Source organism: Ailuropoda melanoleuca, chromosome 14 (assembly GCF_002007445.2).
Source record: "Ailuropoda melanoleuca isolate Jingjing chromosome 14, ASM200744v2, whole genome shotgun sequence".
Taxonomy (NCBI): Eukaryota; Metazoa; Chordata; class Mammalia; order Carnivora; family Ursidae; genus Ailuropoda; species Ailuropoda melanoleuca.
In genome coordinates, this window is record NC_048231.1 from 42019868 (window position 1) to 42038702 (window position 18835).

At 58.9% G+C, this 18835-nt stretch overlaps 1 protein-coding gene across 1 annotated transcript; it reads right to left on the reverse strand.

The window, feature by feature from the left end:
- Positions 1-15: 15 nt before the first annotated feature.
- On the reverse strand, positions 16-16628 carry LOC100477414 (glutathione hydrolase 1 proenzyme). The gene is made up of 15 exons (XM_002925055.4): positions 16588-16628; positions 15759-15873; positions 10943-11102; positions 10241-10417; positions 9518-9648; positions 9282-9368; positions 6345-6537; positions 5823-5980; positions 4712-4861; positions 4072-4208; positions 1366-1553; positions 1031-1158; positions 823-935; positions 638-751; positions 16-326 (listed from the first exon to the last, which is right to left on the reverse strand). The coding sequence occupies exons 4-15, from the start codon at positions 10402-10404 to the stop codon at positions 180-182; spliced, it is 1710 nt and encodes a 569-aa protein (XP_002925101.1). The 5' UTR covers positions 10405-10417; positions 10943-11102; positions 15759-15873; positions 16588-16628; the 3' UTR covers positions 16-179.
- Positions 16629-18835: the final 2207 nt, after the last annotated feature.

Here is an 18835-nt window from a genome sequence, read left to right on the forward strand (position 1 = left end):
ACTGAGGCCCAGGGATACGGGAGCGGGGCCAGCAAGGCTGCCCAGAGCCTCACACTGCGACCCCCATTTATTGCACTTGTTTGTCACTCACAGGGGAAGCAAATCCCTCAAAGTCCCACTCTGGCCCCAGCGGGCCTCTCATCCCTAGGTTGCCGGTTACCCTTGCCCGCCCTGAGCACTCAGTAGCCCGCAGGCTCCCCGCCTTTCCTGGAGTCTGAGGCAGCTGCCCAGCCACCAGCCGTGTGGACAATGGCCTGCACCACAGCGATGAAGCTGGAAGCGACCTCAGTGTTGTGGTGCCGGGTCTTCAGGGCTGCAGTCACCGCCTGTGGGTGGGAAGGGATAGTGAGGCCTCAGCAGGGCCCACAATGCCATCTGAGCCACACAGGTGGTGCCATGTCCAGCTCCGTGGCCAGGAAGAACAAGCTGGGGGCCGCTGGGCCTACAGGGTCTCATGGGAGCTGGTGGCCTGACCCACACTGCACAGGGGTTCAAGATGGCCCAGGCAGTGGATGTGAAGGTCACCTGCCCCAGGCAGAGGCTGTAGTCTACTCTATGAGTCAGAAGATCCAGGCCTCCATCCTAGGACACCCTGTGACCCCCGCCTTGTGACTCAGTTTCCTTGGCCCTGCCCCACCTGGTCGATGCCTCTCTCCAGCGTTGTGGTGTTGGGCAGAAGCTGGTTGTGTAGTCGGGGCTCCTCTACTGACCGTTTCACATCGTAGCCAAACCACAGGTTATGGATGATGGCCTGGGGCAGAGGGGATGGAGTCAGTGTGGCCCAGGGGCAGGGGCTGGAAGGGACAGGTAGGTGGCACATACCAGCGCGGTGGCCGTGGTGATCTGTGTGCCCCCGGAGGCACCCACCACCATGCGGACCCGGCCATCCTGGCCCACGATGATCGCCGGACACATGGACGACAGTGGCTGCTTCCCTGTGGTCACCAGATGGGCGGGCAGGGACAGAGATGCCGGTCAGCTGCCTGCCCAGGGCACCAGCCCTCTCCCCACCTGAGCCCCCACCCCACACCTGGTTTGATGAAGTTGGCTGGTGAGGGGGGCACCCCAAACTGGTTGGTGATGTTGGGGGAGCTGAAGTCATCCATCTCATCATTGAATAGGATCCCGCTGACCTGTGATCGTACCTTGGAACCAAAGCTGCAGACCAGCTGGATCAGACAGCTAGGCCAGACCCAGCCCCCACCCCACCCAGCCACCAAAGCTCCAACTTGACCCCAGGGAAGCTGGGGGCAGGTGCTCTACCAAGGTGGGGCCTCGGTTTCCCCACCATGGAAGGGGTTTATGGAGCTCCCTTCTGGGAGATGCCCACCCAGGGCCCACCTAGGGCCACCCGGCAGCCCCTACTAGAGGTTGATGGTGCTGGTGGCCGACACAGCGCTGCCATCCTCTGCAACCACGGACAGGTGGGCAGTGCCACCGTCATCAGGCGTGTAGAACTCAGGCTCATAGTAGGAGGTCGGGTGAGTGGTGGTGTCAGAGATCCGGGCCCGGAGCTGAGCAGCAAAGAACTCGGAGCTCATGTTGCGGACCACCTGCCGAGACCCCAGAGCTGGCCTGAGGAGGTGAGGGGGAGGATGGGGAGTGGGCACAGGCTTGTGCGAGCAGCTCTTGGGAAGCCCCTGACACGGCCCAGACCACAATCCTCCTGCAGCCCCAACCTCATGTGGCCTGTCTGACCCCCTTTCCAGCCTTTGCCTCTGCTGCAGTCCGGCAACTCTTAATATTTGTCTGTCCACCCCACAAGCCCCCACTCTTGCTGCACTCAATCATTTATTCATTCCTGGAGCTTGTACTGCATGCTTGGATCAATGGGGAACAGACGCACAGGTCCCTGCCCTCCTGGCAGAGAAGACAAAGGCAGACAGGGACATGCTGGAAAGGACAAGCCAGGTAAAGGGGATGGGGAAGGATGGGGTGGAGGGCGGAGCGGTCAGGGAGGGCTTCTCAGAGGAGGTGACATCTGAAAAGAGGCCTGGTGGTAAATGCAAAGTAACAGGCAGAGGGTGAGTAGGGTCAAAGAGAGAGGTGGTGGAAGATGCTAGCAGGGGGTTATCCCTGTAAGTCTTCAGAGGCCCTATAAGGAGTCTGGCTTTTGCTCTGAGCCGCCTGGGCCTGGGACAGAGAAAGGAGCACACCGGTAGTTCACAGGCTCCCTCTGGCAGCTGTATGTGTGTGGGGGGTGTAGCATAGAACCCAACTGGGAGGCTATGGCATCAACCAAGTGAGAGGTGGTGGCTGGCCCAGATGGCCCCAAAGTCTTCAGCCCAGAGCGGCCATTTAACTGGGGAGGTGAACCATGCAGAAGGGGCAGTGAAGAAGACCATCAGGAGCTTGATTTTGAACAGATGCCCTCTCCTGTCTCCAGTGGGTGGTGGATCTATGGGTGTGGAGCTGACGGGCAAGATCAGGCTGAGGACTAAACATGGAGCCATCAGCCTCCGGTGGCCGCTTAAAGCCATGAGCCTGAACAGGGTCCCCGCGGCAGTGAGGACGGACAGACAAAGAGGAGAGGAGAGGACATAGGAGCCAGCAAAGAAGGCCCCTGGGGACTGAGCAAAGGAAATGCCTCCAGAATTTTCCAGCAACACCCCACAGGGAAAATGTTCAGCCTGAATCTACTCCCAAGAAAACAGAAAGTCAAATCCAGGATGTGGGATGTGCAAGGTGACTGCCCCGGGCTTTAAAAATCAGCAAAACAGCCAAGAGGTCTGTTTGGAGGTTCAGGGTCTAGAGGGACATAACAGCAACTGCAGGGGATGAGTCTCATGGGCTCTGGACCTAAACAAGCCTGGGACCCTCGGGAACACAGGGGTCTAACAGGCCGGGTCCTCTCGATGGCAGTGAGTAGGAGCCCTCGGTCTTAGGAGCTACGACCCAAAGTGTGGTATCGAGACTGACCATCCGATACCTGAAAAAACACACGCATATCGATAAAGAGGTGGCTGGAGGCAGGGAGAGAGGAAGGGAATGTGGCAAAATGTCCGCAACTTTGCAAAATGAAAAGCTGAGAAAAGGAGGTGGCGAAGTGAACTATGTGAGACGCTGCTGAGGGGGGCCTGAAGGGGACATTGAGGCTGGACTCCGGGGGTGGAGTGAGGGGTCCTGGCAGGGGGCATGTGGAGCGAGGAGGGCAGAGCCTGATGGGAGAGGCCTGAGAAAGGGATGCTGTGGCCCAGAGGAACGGGCGCAGAAGCCAGAGGCTCGGAAGCGATAAGCATATGCCTCTCTCGGGACTGATTTATTGGAAAGGGCAGGATGGGAATGCCAGCGGCCGAGCAGTGCCACAGGAGAGGCATGCTGAGTCAGCAAGTGGATGAGCAGAGGGGCCAGCCTCAGCCAGGAGGGAGGGCAGAGGGGGAGGCCATGCGGTGGCCTCAGGGCTACGAGACACCAGGTCCCTGGCTGCGGTGGGGCGCAGTACGCAATGGTCCTCGGGGAAGAAAAGAGATCCAGGTGAGCAGAGGGGCTGCAGGGCAGCTGAGAGGGACAGGTCAGTATGAGTGTGTCTGCGGGTCTACCCCGGAACAGGGGATCCAAGTAGGTACGGGGGGCCATGACAGGAGTCTCCATGAAGGCCCAGCGTGGAGCTGGGGCATCTGGCAGTGAGTGGGTCGGGCTGTGCAGGGCCTGGGTGGGGTGTGACCAGCAAGCCGGTGGCCGAGGCCTCTGCCACCCAGGCCACAACCCCTCCCCCTCCTCCAACCTCCTCATTACCCTTGAGGGTTGCGATGCCCCCATGTATTCCTCACCTCAGCACTGAACACACCAAAACCTTCCAGGCCAAGGGTACAGCCCCCAAGGTGGGAGTGTGGCCAAGGGTAGGGGGCACTAATCACTGATTGTTGAATCTGTCACACTGTGAGCTCCCTGTGGCAGAGGGCCAAACTCGGGGTTACCAGTCCATCCCAGCACATGGTAGGCCCACCACCAAAGCTGCTGGTAGGAATGGATTAATTAAGCATGTGTGAGGCTGGGGTGGCTCCAGGGAGCCATCCTGGCACCTCCATGGTAGGCCCCCCCACCCATCACGGGCCAGACCCTGCCTCTTACCGCCATCATATTGACAAACTTGGGATCCCCAAGCAGGGTCCTCTTGGCATAGGCGAACCGGAAGGCCTCCACGATACGGTGGTAGGTCAGACCCTTTTGCTCGGGTGTCTCCACACTCGCCTGGGAGAAGTTGTACCCTGGTTGAGCAGAGACAGGTTCACGTTGGCCCTTGGGACACCCCAGCTCGGCCAAGACAGCTGGGTGCCCCAGGGTAGGCTCACACCTCCCTGAATCGCTTCGACTGGCCCAGCTTGAGAAGGGGAACGTCTAATAAGTACCAGTGGACACTTTGAAGGAATGTAAGGATGGAATGAGGCAGGGGACCTCTGGGCCTGGGCCTCAAACGTCCAGCTGGAAGGGCTCCCCAGTCTTACCCAGTCCCAGAAGACTACTTTGATTCGCCAGACGCAGCCTCTGGACCAGGCCCCCCCAGCTGTGAACTTCCAGCATTAGGTAACTGGGCAAGCCAGGCAGACCCTGTCACCCCTCAGCCCTTGCAGGGGCTGTTGCCAGCCCAGGACACCGCTGCGCACCTTTCACCGCCCGGCCATTCTTCCTCCCCCTCCAGCCCATGACCCTCGCCCCCGCGACCCCGGCCGCTCCTCCCTGCCTCCTGCGGGCTTGTGGTCGGGCAGCTCACCCTTGAGGATATTAAGGATGAGAGCGAGCACCGGCCCGCTGAGCGGGGCGCTGGGCACGTAGAGATGGGCGTCCCCGAGGCTGATGTTCAGCGGGTTCTCGATCAGCTCGGCACGGTAGCCGTTCAGGTCCTTGACAGTCATAATGCCCCCTGCAAAGAGCAGCTCAGTGGGTGGACATGCGGATGGGGCCCCAGGTCTGAGGGGCGGACAAGACCATCACACTGAAAGCCCTGCCCACCTTGAGGGGCCCCACCCCCCAGTCCCTCTGTGTTCCCTGAAGATGTCACCTCCCCGATGCCAGGCTCAGGCCAGCTGCCCTCCACCTGTGTGCCCCACTGGCCTCCAGGTCCGCCTTCTCTCCTCCTGGCGGCCAGAGAGTCTTCTCTGAGTGGAAAATATCGCTCCCATTTCCCCCTCCTCCAGAGACTAACAGGTGGGTGAAAGGAGGCTCTTAATTCTACAGGACTGGACTCCAGACAGTCCAGGTATTTATAGGCTAATTTCCTGTGTCAGCGCTAAAGGTCAACATGCTAATCACCGTCTTCTGTGTCTTTGATAAAAATAACAGTATGTAGAACTCCACAGCTGGGGAGGGAGAGGCAGCGGCAGGCCGCCTGGCCGAAATTCATCAGAACCTGTCCCCGCTTGCAGCCCCTTCAAGGCCTCTCTCACCAAGCCCACCCTCATCTTCTGTGACCCTCAGGGATAATTAGAGCTCACCCTCTCTGGGCCTTAGCCTATTCCATCTGCCAAGGCATGCTCTTCCTCTCTCCAACCTCATCTGTAGCTCAGGTACCACCTCCTCTAGGAAGTCCTCCCAAACCTGCATTTCAGTGCTCCCTCAGCTGGAGCTCCTACCTAGGCCTGCATTTATCCACTGAGAACTTTCTCTCCTGAACTGTACTGGTCTCTCAGTTTTGACCTAACCACAATCTGTAGATGATGTGGCCTGTCACTGACTGCAGAGCTATCCTTGAGAGCACTGCCTCCCCGCCCCACCAGATGCTGCCTGAGGACCCAGTGCCCGGGCCAGGCAGGACCAGAGGACCTAAGGCCTCTGAGCTCTGGCTCAGGGTTCCCTTCCCGGGACCCCAGAGGTTGCCCACTCACCAGCAGCCTGGATGTCCTTGATAATCTGGGCGGTGAGGCTCCCGTTGTAGAAGGCCTGGGCTCCCTCCAAGGCCAGCGTCTCGTAAGTGTTGGCCAACCGTGGCATGATCACTCTGTCCCCCTCCCGCAGCACCTTCCCATCTCGGCAGAACACCTCACTGGGGCAGAGAGGCACCCGTGAGGCCGGCAGGCGAGGTGGATTCAGCCAGCCACTCCCACCCGACCACACAGGAGATCAAAGGACAGTGGGCACCTGTCCACAGGTGGGTGGCCCTCATCCTCTGGTGTCCAGCGCATGCCTCCTCGAGCCCCTGCCACTCGGGACATACAAGCCTGGGACCCCAGACCCTAGGCTCAGAATGTGATCCCACACACATTGGGAAGGGTTCTTGTATCCTAGACCTCACCCCTCTATCAGCACAGGCTCCTGAAGGCACCCTGCCAGTCATTCCCAGCCCTCAGGGACCTTGAGCCACGTCTGGCCGGCCTGTGGCCCAGGGCAGGCCAACCCCACAGACATACCATAGCGCAGGCTGCCGCTCGATGACAGCCCGGCTTTTCTCCAGGGCTGCTGCCAGGCCCTTGCCCACAGGGAAGCCCTGGCGGGCCAGCTGGATGCTGGGCTGGAAGAGGCGAGCCCAGGGCAGCCTCCCGTGCCGCTGGTGGGCCAGCTCATAGCCGCGGATCTCACCAGGAACCGCCACTGACAGCCCCCCTGCACATGGACAGGGACACACAGTTAGGGGTTCCAGTCTGGGGACATCAGGAGGGATGCTCTCAGACCACAAGCTAGGTACAGTCCCCAGATAGGATTAGTGAGGTTTCAGAAAGAAATGGAGTTGTCAGATCTGGACTCAGCAGGCAAGAGTATAGCTTGGCTAGGGACATGTGAGGGAGGCCACGGAGGTGAGGGGGCTCCTGTGCTGGGTTCTGCTGTCCTGGGGCTATATGTCTGCCTCTGCAGGGGCTACCAGGTTTGAAATCCTGTGCCGGGCCCACAGCTGCGCACCAAGACTGTGGGGAAGCCAGACCCCTGCCATCTCGCAGTCTGAGCCTCCCCGCCCATAGGCTCAAGGGGTCCACCAGAACCCACCAAGTGCAAGCCCGGGCCACCCTCGACACTGAGCCAGCGTCAAGGCAAGACCACCAGATTCCTCCCTTCTACTGTCCCAGAACCAGGACCGGAGCCCAAACCCCTGCCCTGTACCCTCTCTGGGCCTCAGTTCCCCCATCTGACCACAAAGAGTTTGTCTCTTCCGGTTGACCTTAGAGGAGCCCACAGTTCCACTGGAAACACCTGTGGACCCTGACCCCATCCCCCACCGCCCACCATGCCCTAAGCTGGACACTGATGTGGAAAGGTACAGCCACGGCCCCCGCTCCCAGACACCCTCTTGCTCTCAGCCCTGGATGACCAGGGCCACTTCAGCTACTCCCAGACTAGGCAGCTTCTAGGTGCCTAACAACCTGAACCTGTGTTCGGGTCTGCATGTGTGCACATCTCAGAAGGTCTGACACCAGCCCGTAATTCCCCCCATCTTAAATGAACGCCTCCCTGACCTTGGGCCAATCAGGTCTCACACCACCCTGCTCGCCAAGGTCACCAGTGACCCCCACACTGGCAGACAAGGTCCCCTCTCAACTTCACCTTCACCCAGCCCATCACTCCTCCCAGGTCGTCTCTGCTTCCCAGCTGCCAGGCTCTCCTAGAGTCCCCTCTGCCTACTTCCCAGATCAGAGCTTCGACTCCCACTTACGTGCCGACAACTCCAAATTTACTCTCTGGCCTGGCCTGCTCCCTTGGTGGCCAGATCTGCAGAGGTGACTGCCCACGCCAAAAAGGCATCTCAAACTTAACAGACTCAAAACCCAACTCCTGACTGTCACCCAAACCCACTCCCCTGCAGCCTTGCTGTTCTCTGTTAGGGGCACCCCGTCCTTCCAGGTGCAGATCAAAGACTGGTCATCCCGGACACTTGGCCTACGTGCCACACCCAACCTATCAGCAGACGTACAGGCTCCACCTTCCCAGTGTGTTGAGTAGCAACCACGCCCAACACCTTCTTCTCTCCCCGATTATCGATTATCGTGGTGCCCTGCTGGCAGGTCACCTGACGGGCCCGCGGCTTGCTCCCTGACCCTTCTGCAGCAGCCCAAGGGGTTCTGTCTGACCTAGACCAGATCCACCCCACAAAGACCCCCAGGAGACACTGCTACCTCTCTCGGACGAGCGGCAGGGTTGCAATGACCCATGAGGTCTGACACCACCAGAGCCATTCTGACCCTGGGGTCACCCAGTGTAGCCTCACTGCTCTGCGTGGGCCACTTGCTCTGCCCCCAGACACCTGCACAGCTCCCCTCACCCCACTCCAGCCTCTGGGTCTTCGCTCAGACACCCCCTCTCCAAGCAGGCTGCACTTGGAGAATCCCGTGCCTTCCAGCTCTTCCCACCTCTGCTATCCTGGCACCACATGGCTTGACTGGGCCACGGATTTTGCCTGTTGCCTTTGTTTTGTCCCCTGGCTGGGGGAACAGCCCCTGACATTTTAAGAGGTGCCCAATAAGTCCTGCTTAAATAAATGAATTCCAAGTGTCCCTAAGGTGTGAAGTCTGTTAAGATTCCAGCAATCACATTGAATGATCTCATTTCTATCCATTCGGAGTTTCCCAACAGATATCAGAATTCGAAGATTCTGTATGTTGGAGAGGAATCCAAGAGGGCTGGGCTACACACAGGGCCCCTGCCAGGGCCCAGGCCCGAGGGGCAGAGGCTGCAGTTGGAGATCAGACCTGTTCCGGCCACAGCTGGACTGGCAGCCTCCAACCTCCTATTCTGCAGTCCATCTGGGGCCTTGGGAGCGGCACACCCTGGTGGCCACTGGCTTCCCCTCAGCTGCATGGGGAGATGGGGGGGGGCCCTCTTCCCTGCATAAGACCTTGTTAGTAAAGACAGACTGCTGCCTCTCCAGAGCTATCCCCACAAATGAACAAATAAATGAATGACTTGGATGCCTTTGAAAAATGCAGGGTTTCAACAGCCTGGGTTCAATTTTGGCCTCAGCACCACCCAGCTGTGTGACCTCAGTGGGTTTGCATGACCTCTCTGGACCTGTAAAATGAGACTCAACACAGCGCTTCCCGGGAGGATTCAAGGCGCTCATCGGTGAAAAGGGCTGAGCGGAGCGCTGGCCCCCGTGACCCCTGGTATGTGCAAGCTGCTGAAATAATTATTCTCTCCGTGTACGAACTCAGGGGGCTCTGGAGGGACCCGAGCAGAAACAATGGAAGCGCCATCTGTCTTCCTTCCGTGACGATGGTCTTGACTGTTCATTCCAGGGGGGTGTTGTGCAGCCAGGAAAGGACGGGAAGGGTAGGCATCCGCACAGCCAGAGCCGTCCCGAGCCCCAGATGCCCCAGCAGCTCAGCCCAGGTCACGCCCACCCTGGGCTTGCACCTCACCTTCCTGCGACTGCCCCGAGCTGTTGAACATGTTGTCCGAGGCCAGCCCCGGGGCCACCTCGCGGGCATTGATGATCTCAACTTTTCCTGGAAGCAGAAGCAGGTGGGCAGTCCGGACCAACACCCCTCAGCGCAGGGTGTGAGCCAGGGGTCGCCCAGCTCTGCCGGCCCCCAGCCCAAGTCCAGCCTGAGACAGCCAGCCCCTGCCGTCCACTCCCGCTCCCCAGGGCACTCACGCGTCGTGCTGTTGTAGATGGTGAGGAACAGGCCGCCCCCGATGCCCATGCTGTGCACGTTCATGAGCCCCACACACAGCAGGGCCGCGATGGCAGCGTCCACCGCCGAGCCGCCTTCCCTCAGCATGTCCCTACCCACGGCATATGGTGGGGAGTGAGCGCCTGCAGGCTCCCCGACCCCCAACACGGGCCCCCTGCCACCCACCTCCACCGTCCGGGCCACCCCGCCCAGAGGAGGATGGAAGAAGAGCCCACAGCTCGGGGGTCTCACATAGAACTCTAATGCCAGCCTATGTTCTTCCTTTTCAAGCAAACAGATAATACAGGACTTTTATAATAGAAAGAAAACTGGAAAATTGTTACTTTTAAGAGTAACAATTTTTTTCTGTTTAAGTCTCTAAGTGGGAACTGATCTTTGTATATCATGTGAGACAGGAGTCCAAAATAGCATAAAACAGCAGTTTATCCAAAGAGACAGAGATCCTTAGATCTGCGGAAAGGGGCCCAGCTGGGCACTGGGAAACCCGCACCCTGCTCGTGGGGTCAGTGTTCTCTTCTGGCCTGACCAGAGGCTGCTGAGAAGTTCCAAGGAAAGGACAGGCAGCTCCATGTGCATCAGATACCCCTTTTCTGGGTAGCTCATGGACTGGTGGGGAAACTGAGTCTCAGAGGGATGAGGGTCTTGCCCCGATCCACTTGCAGTGGTCCTCCCTGCCCACTCACCTCCCGATCTCCGAGCAGTGCTTGGCATCTGCAGCCACGGCCGCCCTGGGGTAAACGTGGTTGTGGGGCTTGGAGGCTGAGGGCAGCCAAAGGCACAGGCCAATGATGAGGAGGACCACTAGGACCGCGGCCAGCAGGGCCAGGAGCACGTAGCGCCTCCTCATGGCTCTGCGGGTCCTGGGGGGAAGGGGGAGTGGAGGTTAACAGGGTCAGGGGACTGCCACTGGCCTGCCTTTGGGCACATCCTGACCCTCACCTTCACAGGGCATCGCCCAAGAGCAAGCCTCAGAAACATGTCCCCGTGTCTCCTTCCAGCCCCCGGAACTTTGCTCACGCCATTTCCTCTGCCAGAAACTCCCGACCCCATCTCTGCCCTCCCAAATCTCCCTGCTTATCCTCAGGGCCCCATTCCAGTAAAGACCCCATCTCCAACAGAAACCTTTCCTGGGAGCCCCCAGATTCCACATGCCCCTGCTTCTGCAGGACCTTGTCTATCTCCCTCAGTGGAAGCCACTGCCGAGCAGGGAATGCCACGAGGGACAAGCCTAGTCTGATTCCTTCTGTGACCCCCACCTCATCCCAGAGCCAGGCACCATCCACGGGCCCCCCAGCGTGGACTGCCACAGACTGGGGTTCAGAGAGAGGACACCCACGGTCTCCTCGTGAAATCGTCAGATTAACAGCCACAGGGCAGGGGCCTACCTTTCTCAGCGGATGGGAGCTCCACACCTTGCCTGCGAGGATAGCCACAAAAGCTGGACGGCGGGCGGGGGGGTGGTGGCTGAAGCAGCTGGTGAGATAACTGGCGTCTCCCTCACACACTGCGCTCCAGAGAGCCACCACAACCAGCAGCCTCGTCCTCCTGAAAATGGAGATAGTGTACCTGAAACAGGCCGAGTCGGCCCTCCCCAGGGAGCTCTGTGAGGTTCCTCTGCCTCCAGAAGCACTCTGGAGTCGAAGAAGAGGCTGTCAGCTGCTCCCACGTTGGTGGGAGATCACCAGGCACAGCTGAGACAGGGTTTGCCCAGAGCAAGGCCCGGGTTCAGTGATGTGAGTGTCATATGAGGAAGTGGTGACGCCCACATGCGCCGGGCCAAGGGGATGGGGCATGCAGGCCCCGGAGCCAGCTCACCCCATCGGAGTCTCGCCCCCCATCTGATGCGGGCCCTTGGGCAAGTCACTGACCACCTGTACCGCGTGAATGACAGGGCATCCTGCTGGGGGATGCTGTGGAGGTTAAGTGAATCGGAAAGGGTGGAGTGCTAGGTGAGTGTTGGCTGTACTGTCATCGGCTACCAGGGTGATGACCTGCAGACCTGGCTGGGCAGAAGGAACCTGGTCAGCCTCCTGCTCAGTTTCCCTGTTGACTCCTTTCCTGGCTGTGCAGACAGAGACAATGGCCAGCTTTTGGGTCTCTGTGGTTTGGCAGCTGGCAAGGGGTGTGACCCCCACAAGGAAGGAGAGGTATGGTGACAGAGGCAATCGCAGTTACCTCTCGGGGGGTGTGTGTGTGTGTCTGCCAACAAGCCCCAGCCTGGGACTCCTCTGGTTCACCCTGTCTTTATTCAGAGGGCCTGAGCTCCAGGGCCAGACATGGTGTACCAGAAATGGTCTAGGAATGGAGTCCCACCCCCCGCCAGGGACATCCAGAAGCCAGCCAACGTGGAAGGGCTTTCCCCTCCCATGCTCAGTGGGCAGCCACACAGAAGACACTGCCCTACATCCTCAGTAGGATTCAAGCCAGCCTCTCCTCTCCACCTTGACTGAATCCAGGCACCAGCCTTTCTGGCTAGACTCCTGCAAAGCTTCCTCCCCAAACTCCCTCCTGGTGCTCCTCCAAAAAGCAGCAGAAGGCTCTCTCCAAAGTCCCAATCAGGCCCTTCCCCCTGCCACTGCTCCAGGGGACAGTCTATGCCCTCTGCCCTCTGGCAGGCCTGATAGCTCTCGGAGCATACCCTGGAGGCTGGATGAGGCTTCAGGATTCCTGGTAAAGATACCTGCGCTGGGAGGTCCAAGGGGCCTTAGGAGCTGGGCCAGGAACACAGAACTTTCCCCATCACATGTGCTGGGGGTGGGTGGGGTAGGACAGAGGCCAGTGACCCCCCCCACCCCGGCATGGGCACAGCCACACCTGCCAAGGAGGCCCTCCATTCTAGTCCAATCTACTAGGCACCTTGGGGGCATTGCCTCATTTCTCCTGGGCTTGGGTCTGTGAGCCAAGACCCCCTTCAGGGCCCTCTTCTCTCCCCTCAGGCCTCTGTAGTGTCCAGCCATGACCTCCTGTGATCTGTACTCCAGTCCCACCTGTCCATCCACCTCTGTCCGTCCGTCTGTCCATCCATCCATCCATCCATCCATCCATCCATCCATCCATCCATCCAAGGGCTCAAGTGGGCTTCCAGAGGGACAGGGGGCATCCAGCAAGGCTCAGACTGCCAGGGAGTATGGAGAGCGGTGGACAGCACTGACTCCCATCCTCTCCTCCCTGGGCAGGGCAGCAGGGAGGCCTAGCCGAGGCCCTGCAGGCAGACGTCCCCTGCCCTGCGGAAGACACCCTGCAGGGGACTGGGCTTCCGTTTCCCACCCCCCTCCCACACCCCACATTTTTCTCAAAGACTTATTAAAATAATGTCTAAGCCCAGATGCCTGGCTCTCACACAAATCAGTGTCAGGCAGGGAAACTGAGGCCAGAGACTAGTTCAAGTACAGCGCTTGGCCTCAACCCCCGCCCCCCACTCCTCATGACCCTGGTGGGCTTACCTGATGCCTGGGGTTGGCAGGGGCCCAAGAAAGCTCCTGTTCCTCAGAAGAAGTTCTGGGCTGGGACACGGCCAGATTTGTCTGCCTGGGAAAGTCTGGGCCACAGCTCCGGCTGGGCCCCCTCCTCCCAGGAGTGGCCCAGAGCCACGCCTGCAGCCCCTGCAGAGCTCCTCAGGGGGCCTCTGAACTGGGATTGGGATCTGGGGGAGGGCACCCCCAAGGAGAGGCAGAGGCAGGAGAGGGCAGAGGAAATCCCTTGCTCACCTAGTCCCAGAGGGGGCAAGCAGCTGGCCAGGGGACACCCAGCCACCCTATGGGGCAGTTGAAGGTGTCTGAGTAGGGTGGAGAACAGGCTGTCCTCTAAAAGATCAAGACTGGCAGGGAGGACAGCCCCAGAGTCTGACGTCATGGCAGCAGGGAGGTGCAGTGACTCGGTCTGTCACTAAGTGACTAAAGTTCACGCAGTCCTGGGAGGGCCCTGGGCAGGAGATGGGAGGTGACAGCAGTGACTCTTGGGGTCACCATGGCAATGGCAGGAGGTGAGGAGCGTGGCCCCAGCAGGGAAGGAGAGGTGCGATGACAGAGGCAGAAGGTCCCCCTCTCTTGGCCTCGGCTTCCCCCGCAAAGGACAGAGTCCACTGGCAAGCACTCTGCCAACAAGCCCTAGGCCAGGTACCCCCGGACTCACCCTGTCCCTGTTCAGAGCATCTGAACTCCAGGGCCAAACAGGATGTCCCAGAACCAGGACCTGAGAGCCCTTACGACACAGCTCGGGCAGATGCCAAGGGTGCCGTCCTGGAACATAGCCTGGGGCCTCGAGTCCAGACCAGTTCCACTGCCTATGCAGGAACGTTAGCACCTCAGGCCCAAGAAACCACCCGAGCGGCCTGGAAAGGCAGGGCCCAGAGAGGGCCAGAGCTGGTCCAAGTCACAGAGCCCAGCAGTACACACCTGGCCACCCCATACCTGCCCCCAAGCTGCTGCGTGTCCCTGACCAGCCCAACAAGGAGATCTTGAGCCAGGAACAGGTGCATGCCCAGCCCAGGGGACCTTGGACCCTGCTTCCCATTCCCATTCGGCTTCCGTCTGCCAAGAATAAGGGTGAGCCAGTCCCCGAGTCATGGCTCCTTCCCTGGCCCCCCACCAGCTGTGTCTAGGCTGCCTGGGAGCCCCCCCAGTCTCCATCTGGAATACCTAATCTATGACCACCCTACAGGGCTGGGCTAGCTGGTACACAGGAAGAGACACAGAGGCTAACCATGTGTTGCTGCCCACCCTGGGTCACATAGTCAAAACAAGTCCTGTCCTCTCACCCACTGCCCTTGAGCAGGCTTGGGGTGAAATCCACCAAAAAATGCATTCCTAGGAAATCCTCCATGACCCCAGGATGGGGTGCTATGACTAAGCTTTTCCCCTGGGCATCACCTGCAGACCAGGATGACTGAGAAGGTGAACAGAGCAGGATCCAGGGACCAAGGCCCATGGCCCATCCCTGAGGGCTAGACACCAGCCAGGATGTCAGGGGATTTGCACTGCAGGGCAGTCAGCTGGGAGGGGTCTATAGTGGAGAGACATGGGGCTCTGTCCCCAGCCTGGGCCTGCTCAGCAATTTTCTCCCTGCCTGGGAAGGCCTAAGACATGGCAGTATCTGCAGCAGTGGGAGGGTAGGAGGACGTGTGAGTGGGCAGAGGGTGGACCAAACCCCGCAGGTGATCCCAGCAGGACATCCCTGGCCTTCGGCAAGCTGGGGTGAGGGGGAGGCTGTCTGGGAGCACAGATGAAGCCTAGCAGCTGCAGGTTCCAGGAGGGAAGTTAGGAGGAAGGAGTCTCATTCAAAGCTGTATCAACAAAGGCATGATGGGCACGCCCAGGTGGCTCACTCGGTTAAGGGTTAAGCGTCTGATTAAGTGTCGGTTAAGGTCATAATCTTTGGGCCTGGGATAGAGCCCGCAACAGGCTCCCCTGCTCAGCGGGGAGTCTGCTTGTCCCTCTGCCCCTCCCTGCTCGTGGTTTCTCTCTCTCTTTCTCTCTCAAATGAATAAATAAAATCTTCAAAAAAAAAAAAAAAACCAAGACATGATTTACAGAACAAAGAACCTTCCTCACATGTTGATTGCGTCACATTCTATTCTGGTCAGCCCCCCAGCCCCTACACACCACACCCAGAGGGGACCTGAGGGATGTCGGTCTGGGGAAAACATGTCACCCTAGAAAAGGCTGTAGGGGCTGGCCTGAAAAGTCTCCTCTAGGCCCCCATGGTTCCTGTCCTAGGCACATAAGATGGTAAGCTCCCCATCCCCAGGAATGTACAAGCCTCACCCACCAGAGATACTGACTTTGCCATCAGCAACCCCCCACACACACACACACTCTGAATCTAGGCTGAGCGGAGTGGGTTCCCGGGGGAAATCTCAGAGAGGGAAGCATGAGGACAGCGGGAGTTGCTCTGTTACTCCTCTAACCCAGCTTGAGGACTGTGTCACCACAACCTCAGAGCCCCAGGGGTGAAACTGGGGCACAACCCCAAGCCCATTCACAGACAGGAAACCAATGCTTAAGTTGAGGCAACTCACACAAAGTCAGCTGGCCCCGGATGGGGGAGACGTGTGGACCAGCAGGCAGGCCCAGAACCCACACCTCGGGCCCTAACACCTCCGCCAGAAGGGAGGGGTCACCCCCACCCCCGACGCCAGGGCATGAGAACATAGCTTGCAGAGGCTTCTTGAGCCCTGCCCACACCCCTCAAAGGGAAGCTTACCGCTACCCAGGCGCGGGTTGGGATCTGTCTCCCTCGCTGCCCACCCTGGTGGTGCAAGGTTGAGAATTAGAAAAAACTCCCTTCCCCAGTGCTTGACAGTCACGAAGCCGGATACCTGTCGAAACAGCAATACATGCCTGTGATGACCACAAGGTCGTGGGCGCCCCCTAGAGTTGTGCAATGACCCCTTGCACAACTGAGCCTGCCCCGCACCCCATCACAGCCACAAATCAGAGCCTGGGGAGGGGAAAGCACGGCTGGAGGACACAGACCCTCAGCCCCCATCACAGCTCCCTTACTCCCGATCTTCAGCCTCAGTTTCTCTGTGCTGCACTCCTCCCTCTTAATTCCAAAAGTCCACTTCTGGGGTGTTGTGGCTTCTTCAGAGGCTTTCTTAGAGAAGTCCAGCAGCTCCATGTGGCCCTCCTCCACCCACCCACACCTGTGGCACACAGTGAGCCAGGAAGCTTGGACAGGCCTCTCAAACCCCCTTACTAGACAAAAAAAAACAAAAAACAAAAAACAAAGGCCCCCAGCCTAGCGCCGGTCAAAGACCTGTGCGACCCTCTACAGGATCCATTCACACAAGCCCCATCCCCTTCACCCTGAAGGTCAGCTCACTCTTATTACTCAGGTGCACAAACTGAGGCTGGAGAGGAAGAGGCCAGCACATGGCAGAGCTGGAAATGGAACCCACGCTTCGAGAAGCTTCCAGGAGGGCCTAAGCCTAACCTCCCCCAACCTACAATGTCCAGTAGCTCAGAAAGGACGAGCTGTACTTTGGGGTCCCACAGCACTGAGGCACAGTCAGACACCCCTCCTGGCTCACCTGGCTCCCGGGCTGGTCCTCCTGCTGCTCTCCAGCACAGAGCACGTCCCCAAAGCCCAGCTGTTACCCAGCTCCTCCCCTCCCTCTGCCGGCTTGGGTGGAGGGAGGCTTTAAAGGCACAGGAACCTTTCCAGGTGGGAACTGGGCTGGCTCCTAGTCCTGTCCCTGGGGCTGTGTGACCTAGGACAGCTGCTAGCCTCTCTGAGTCCCGTAGGGTCCCTAACCCTGAACGAGAGACCTGAGCTTTGAAGGCCTCAGTGAGGCCTGGGTTTCAGGCAGAGGCAGGTCAGGCCAAGGGTGCACTGGGACGAGGTGGGCTCCCTGCAACTTACGATGTCCAGACAGGGGTCAAACAGTGTTGGGGTGCAACCAGATACCCACACCACGGGGGTTGGGAGTGTAAGCATCTGAGGCCCTAACAGGCCTGAGGAGCTTAAGATTCTCTCCAGGACTCTGGAGTAGGGGATGCTCTTCCAAACATGCCCGCTCCCTGACCCTTGGGGCTACAGGTGGAGTGTCTAGGGCCTGTCACTCCAAGGACCCTGGTCACCTGGACTGAAGGGAGTCACATGACCCAGGGGAGCCATCCCTCTTCCCCTAAATTTCTGAGGCTGTGAGCAGGAAGGCTGATGAAGGACACATGGTAAGGGCAGGGGATGGGGTTGTCTGCTCATGCCTCTACCTGCTCTGGCCCATCGAATGAGACAGGGTGGGTGCCCCCACAGGGCTGGCAGGCCCAAGACTACCGGTGTCTCTGAGATCCATTGGCTCAAACTCAACCATTCATTCTCCCATCAAAGCCTGGCCTGTCTAGATTCTTTTCTCAAAGAGCCCCCAGCAGGATTGGAGATGGGCTTAGTATGGTAGGCCAGGGAGAAGGAGGCGCCCAGGGCCCGCCCTGGAGGAGAGGCAGACACTGTGATGGGGGCCTTAGGAATCTGGGCAGAGCTGGGATTGGATTGGGTAGGACATGCCAGGTGGAAGACACCACCTGAGCCTGGAGGCTGGCACTGGAGGCATCTCTGGGGGTAGTGAGAGCACAAGGGAACCTCTTGACCTCCCTGGGCCCTTCCTGAGCCCTGAGGTGTCAACACTAAAAGGGGAAGTGGCTGACCTCAGACCCTGAAGGCCAGGCCAGTGGATCTGGACTTTGAAAGCCCCAGGAGGCTGGTGAATGTGTCACCTGGCTGGGTAACCCATTAACCCCAGCTCACTCATTAAGACCCTGGTGGGTGACCAGAGGGTAAGGGCCGTGGGAAGAAGGGAGTGTTGAGGGCTGGGGACTGCTGAGATGGGTTCTCTGTGTCCTTGTTCCTTGAAGAATTTCTACCTTCAGCCAGGGGTAGCTGCCCAGGCTACATGAGGGGTGCCACCCCACTACCCTGATGCCTTTATCTCCTCATCACCCCTACTGTGCAGGGATCAGCAAGCTAGCGTGCCCTGGGGGCCTTGGTCAGACCAGAGGGGCTGGGGGGCTGGGCACCTGGCCCATCTCCTCTGAGAAATGAGGAACAATGGTGGCCTCCAAGGCCCTTCCTGTTCTTGACAGGCTTGGGTTTGCCCCAGCTCTGTGTCTGGGTAAACAAGGCATTGGTGGGGCAAGAAGGGTGCTCAAGGGAAACCACAGCCTGAGAGGGGAAGAAACTTGCCCAAGGCCCTTAGGTAGGACAGTGACCCATGACCCGGGGGAGGCCCTACAAAGCACTTCCTGAAAGTAAAACCTCATTGCAGCCTCCATCGTGCCCCACCCTGCTGTCAGGTCCTGGGAGGGGCTGGGCCTGAGCCTCAGGAAGTGCCCAGTGAGCCCCAGGCCCTGAGAGGGCCACAGCTGGTAGACACCACCTCCCAAAATGCCATCAGGAGCCTCACCGTGTGTGAGACGGGAGGGAGGTCCAGTCCCTCCAGAAATGCTGACAGGATCTCAGGGCCCACTGGGAGCCAGGAAACCTGATGTTACCCCAGACTTTTAGTGTCCCCTGGTATCTGGACCAAGGAGACATTCGGTAAACTGGCTGAACAAAGTAGCTTTTGTTCATCATAGCATCTTAATCAACTTTAGGATCACAGCAAGGAGACATTCGGTAAACTGGCTGAACAAAGCAGCTTTTGTTCATCATAGCATCTTAATCAACTTTAGGATCACAGATTCTCAAATGTTTGGTTTCTGATATCCTATCTCTGACAGCCCAGAAAGGTTGGCTTGCATATCTTCCCTGATGGGGACCTCACTATCTTTAAGCCAGCAAGA

Excerpts from the sequence above, each read along its gene's own strand:
- LOC100477414 (XM_002925055.4), bottom strand. The coding sequence starts at position 10,404 with ATGAGGAGGCGCTACGTGCTCCTGGCCCTGCTGGCCGCGGTCCTAGTG. Across the intron at positions 9,369-9,517 it reads CATCTACAACAGCACGACGC|GAAAAGTTGAGATCATCAAT; the intron begins GTGAGTGCCCTG and ends TTCTGCTTCCAG. Across the intron at positions 6,538-9,281 it reads CTCGGGGCAGTCGCAGGAAG|GGGGGCTGTCAGTGGCGGTT; the intron begins GTGAGGTGCAAG and ends GTCCATGTGCAG.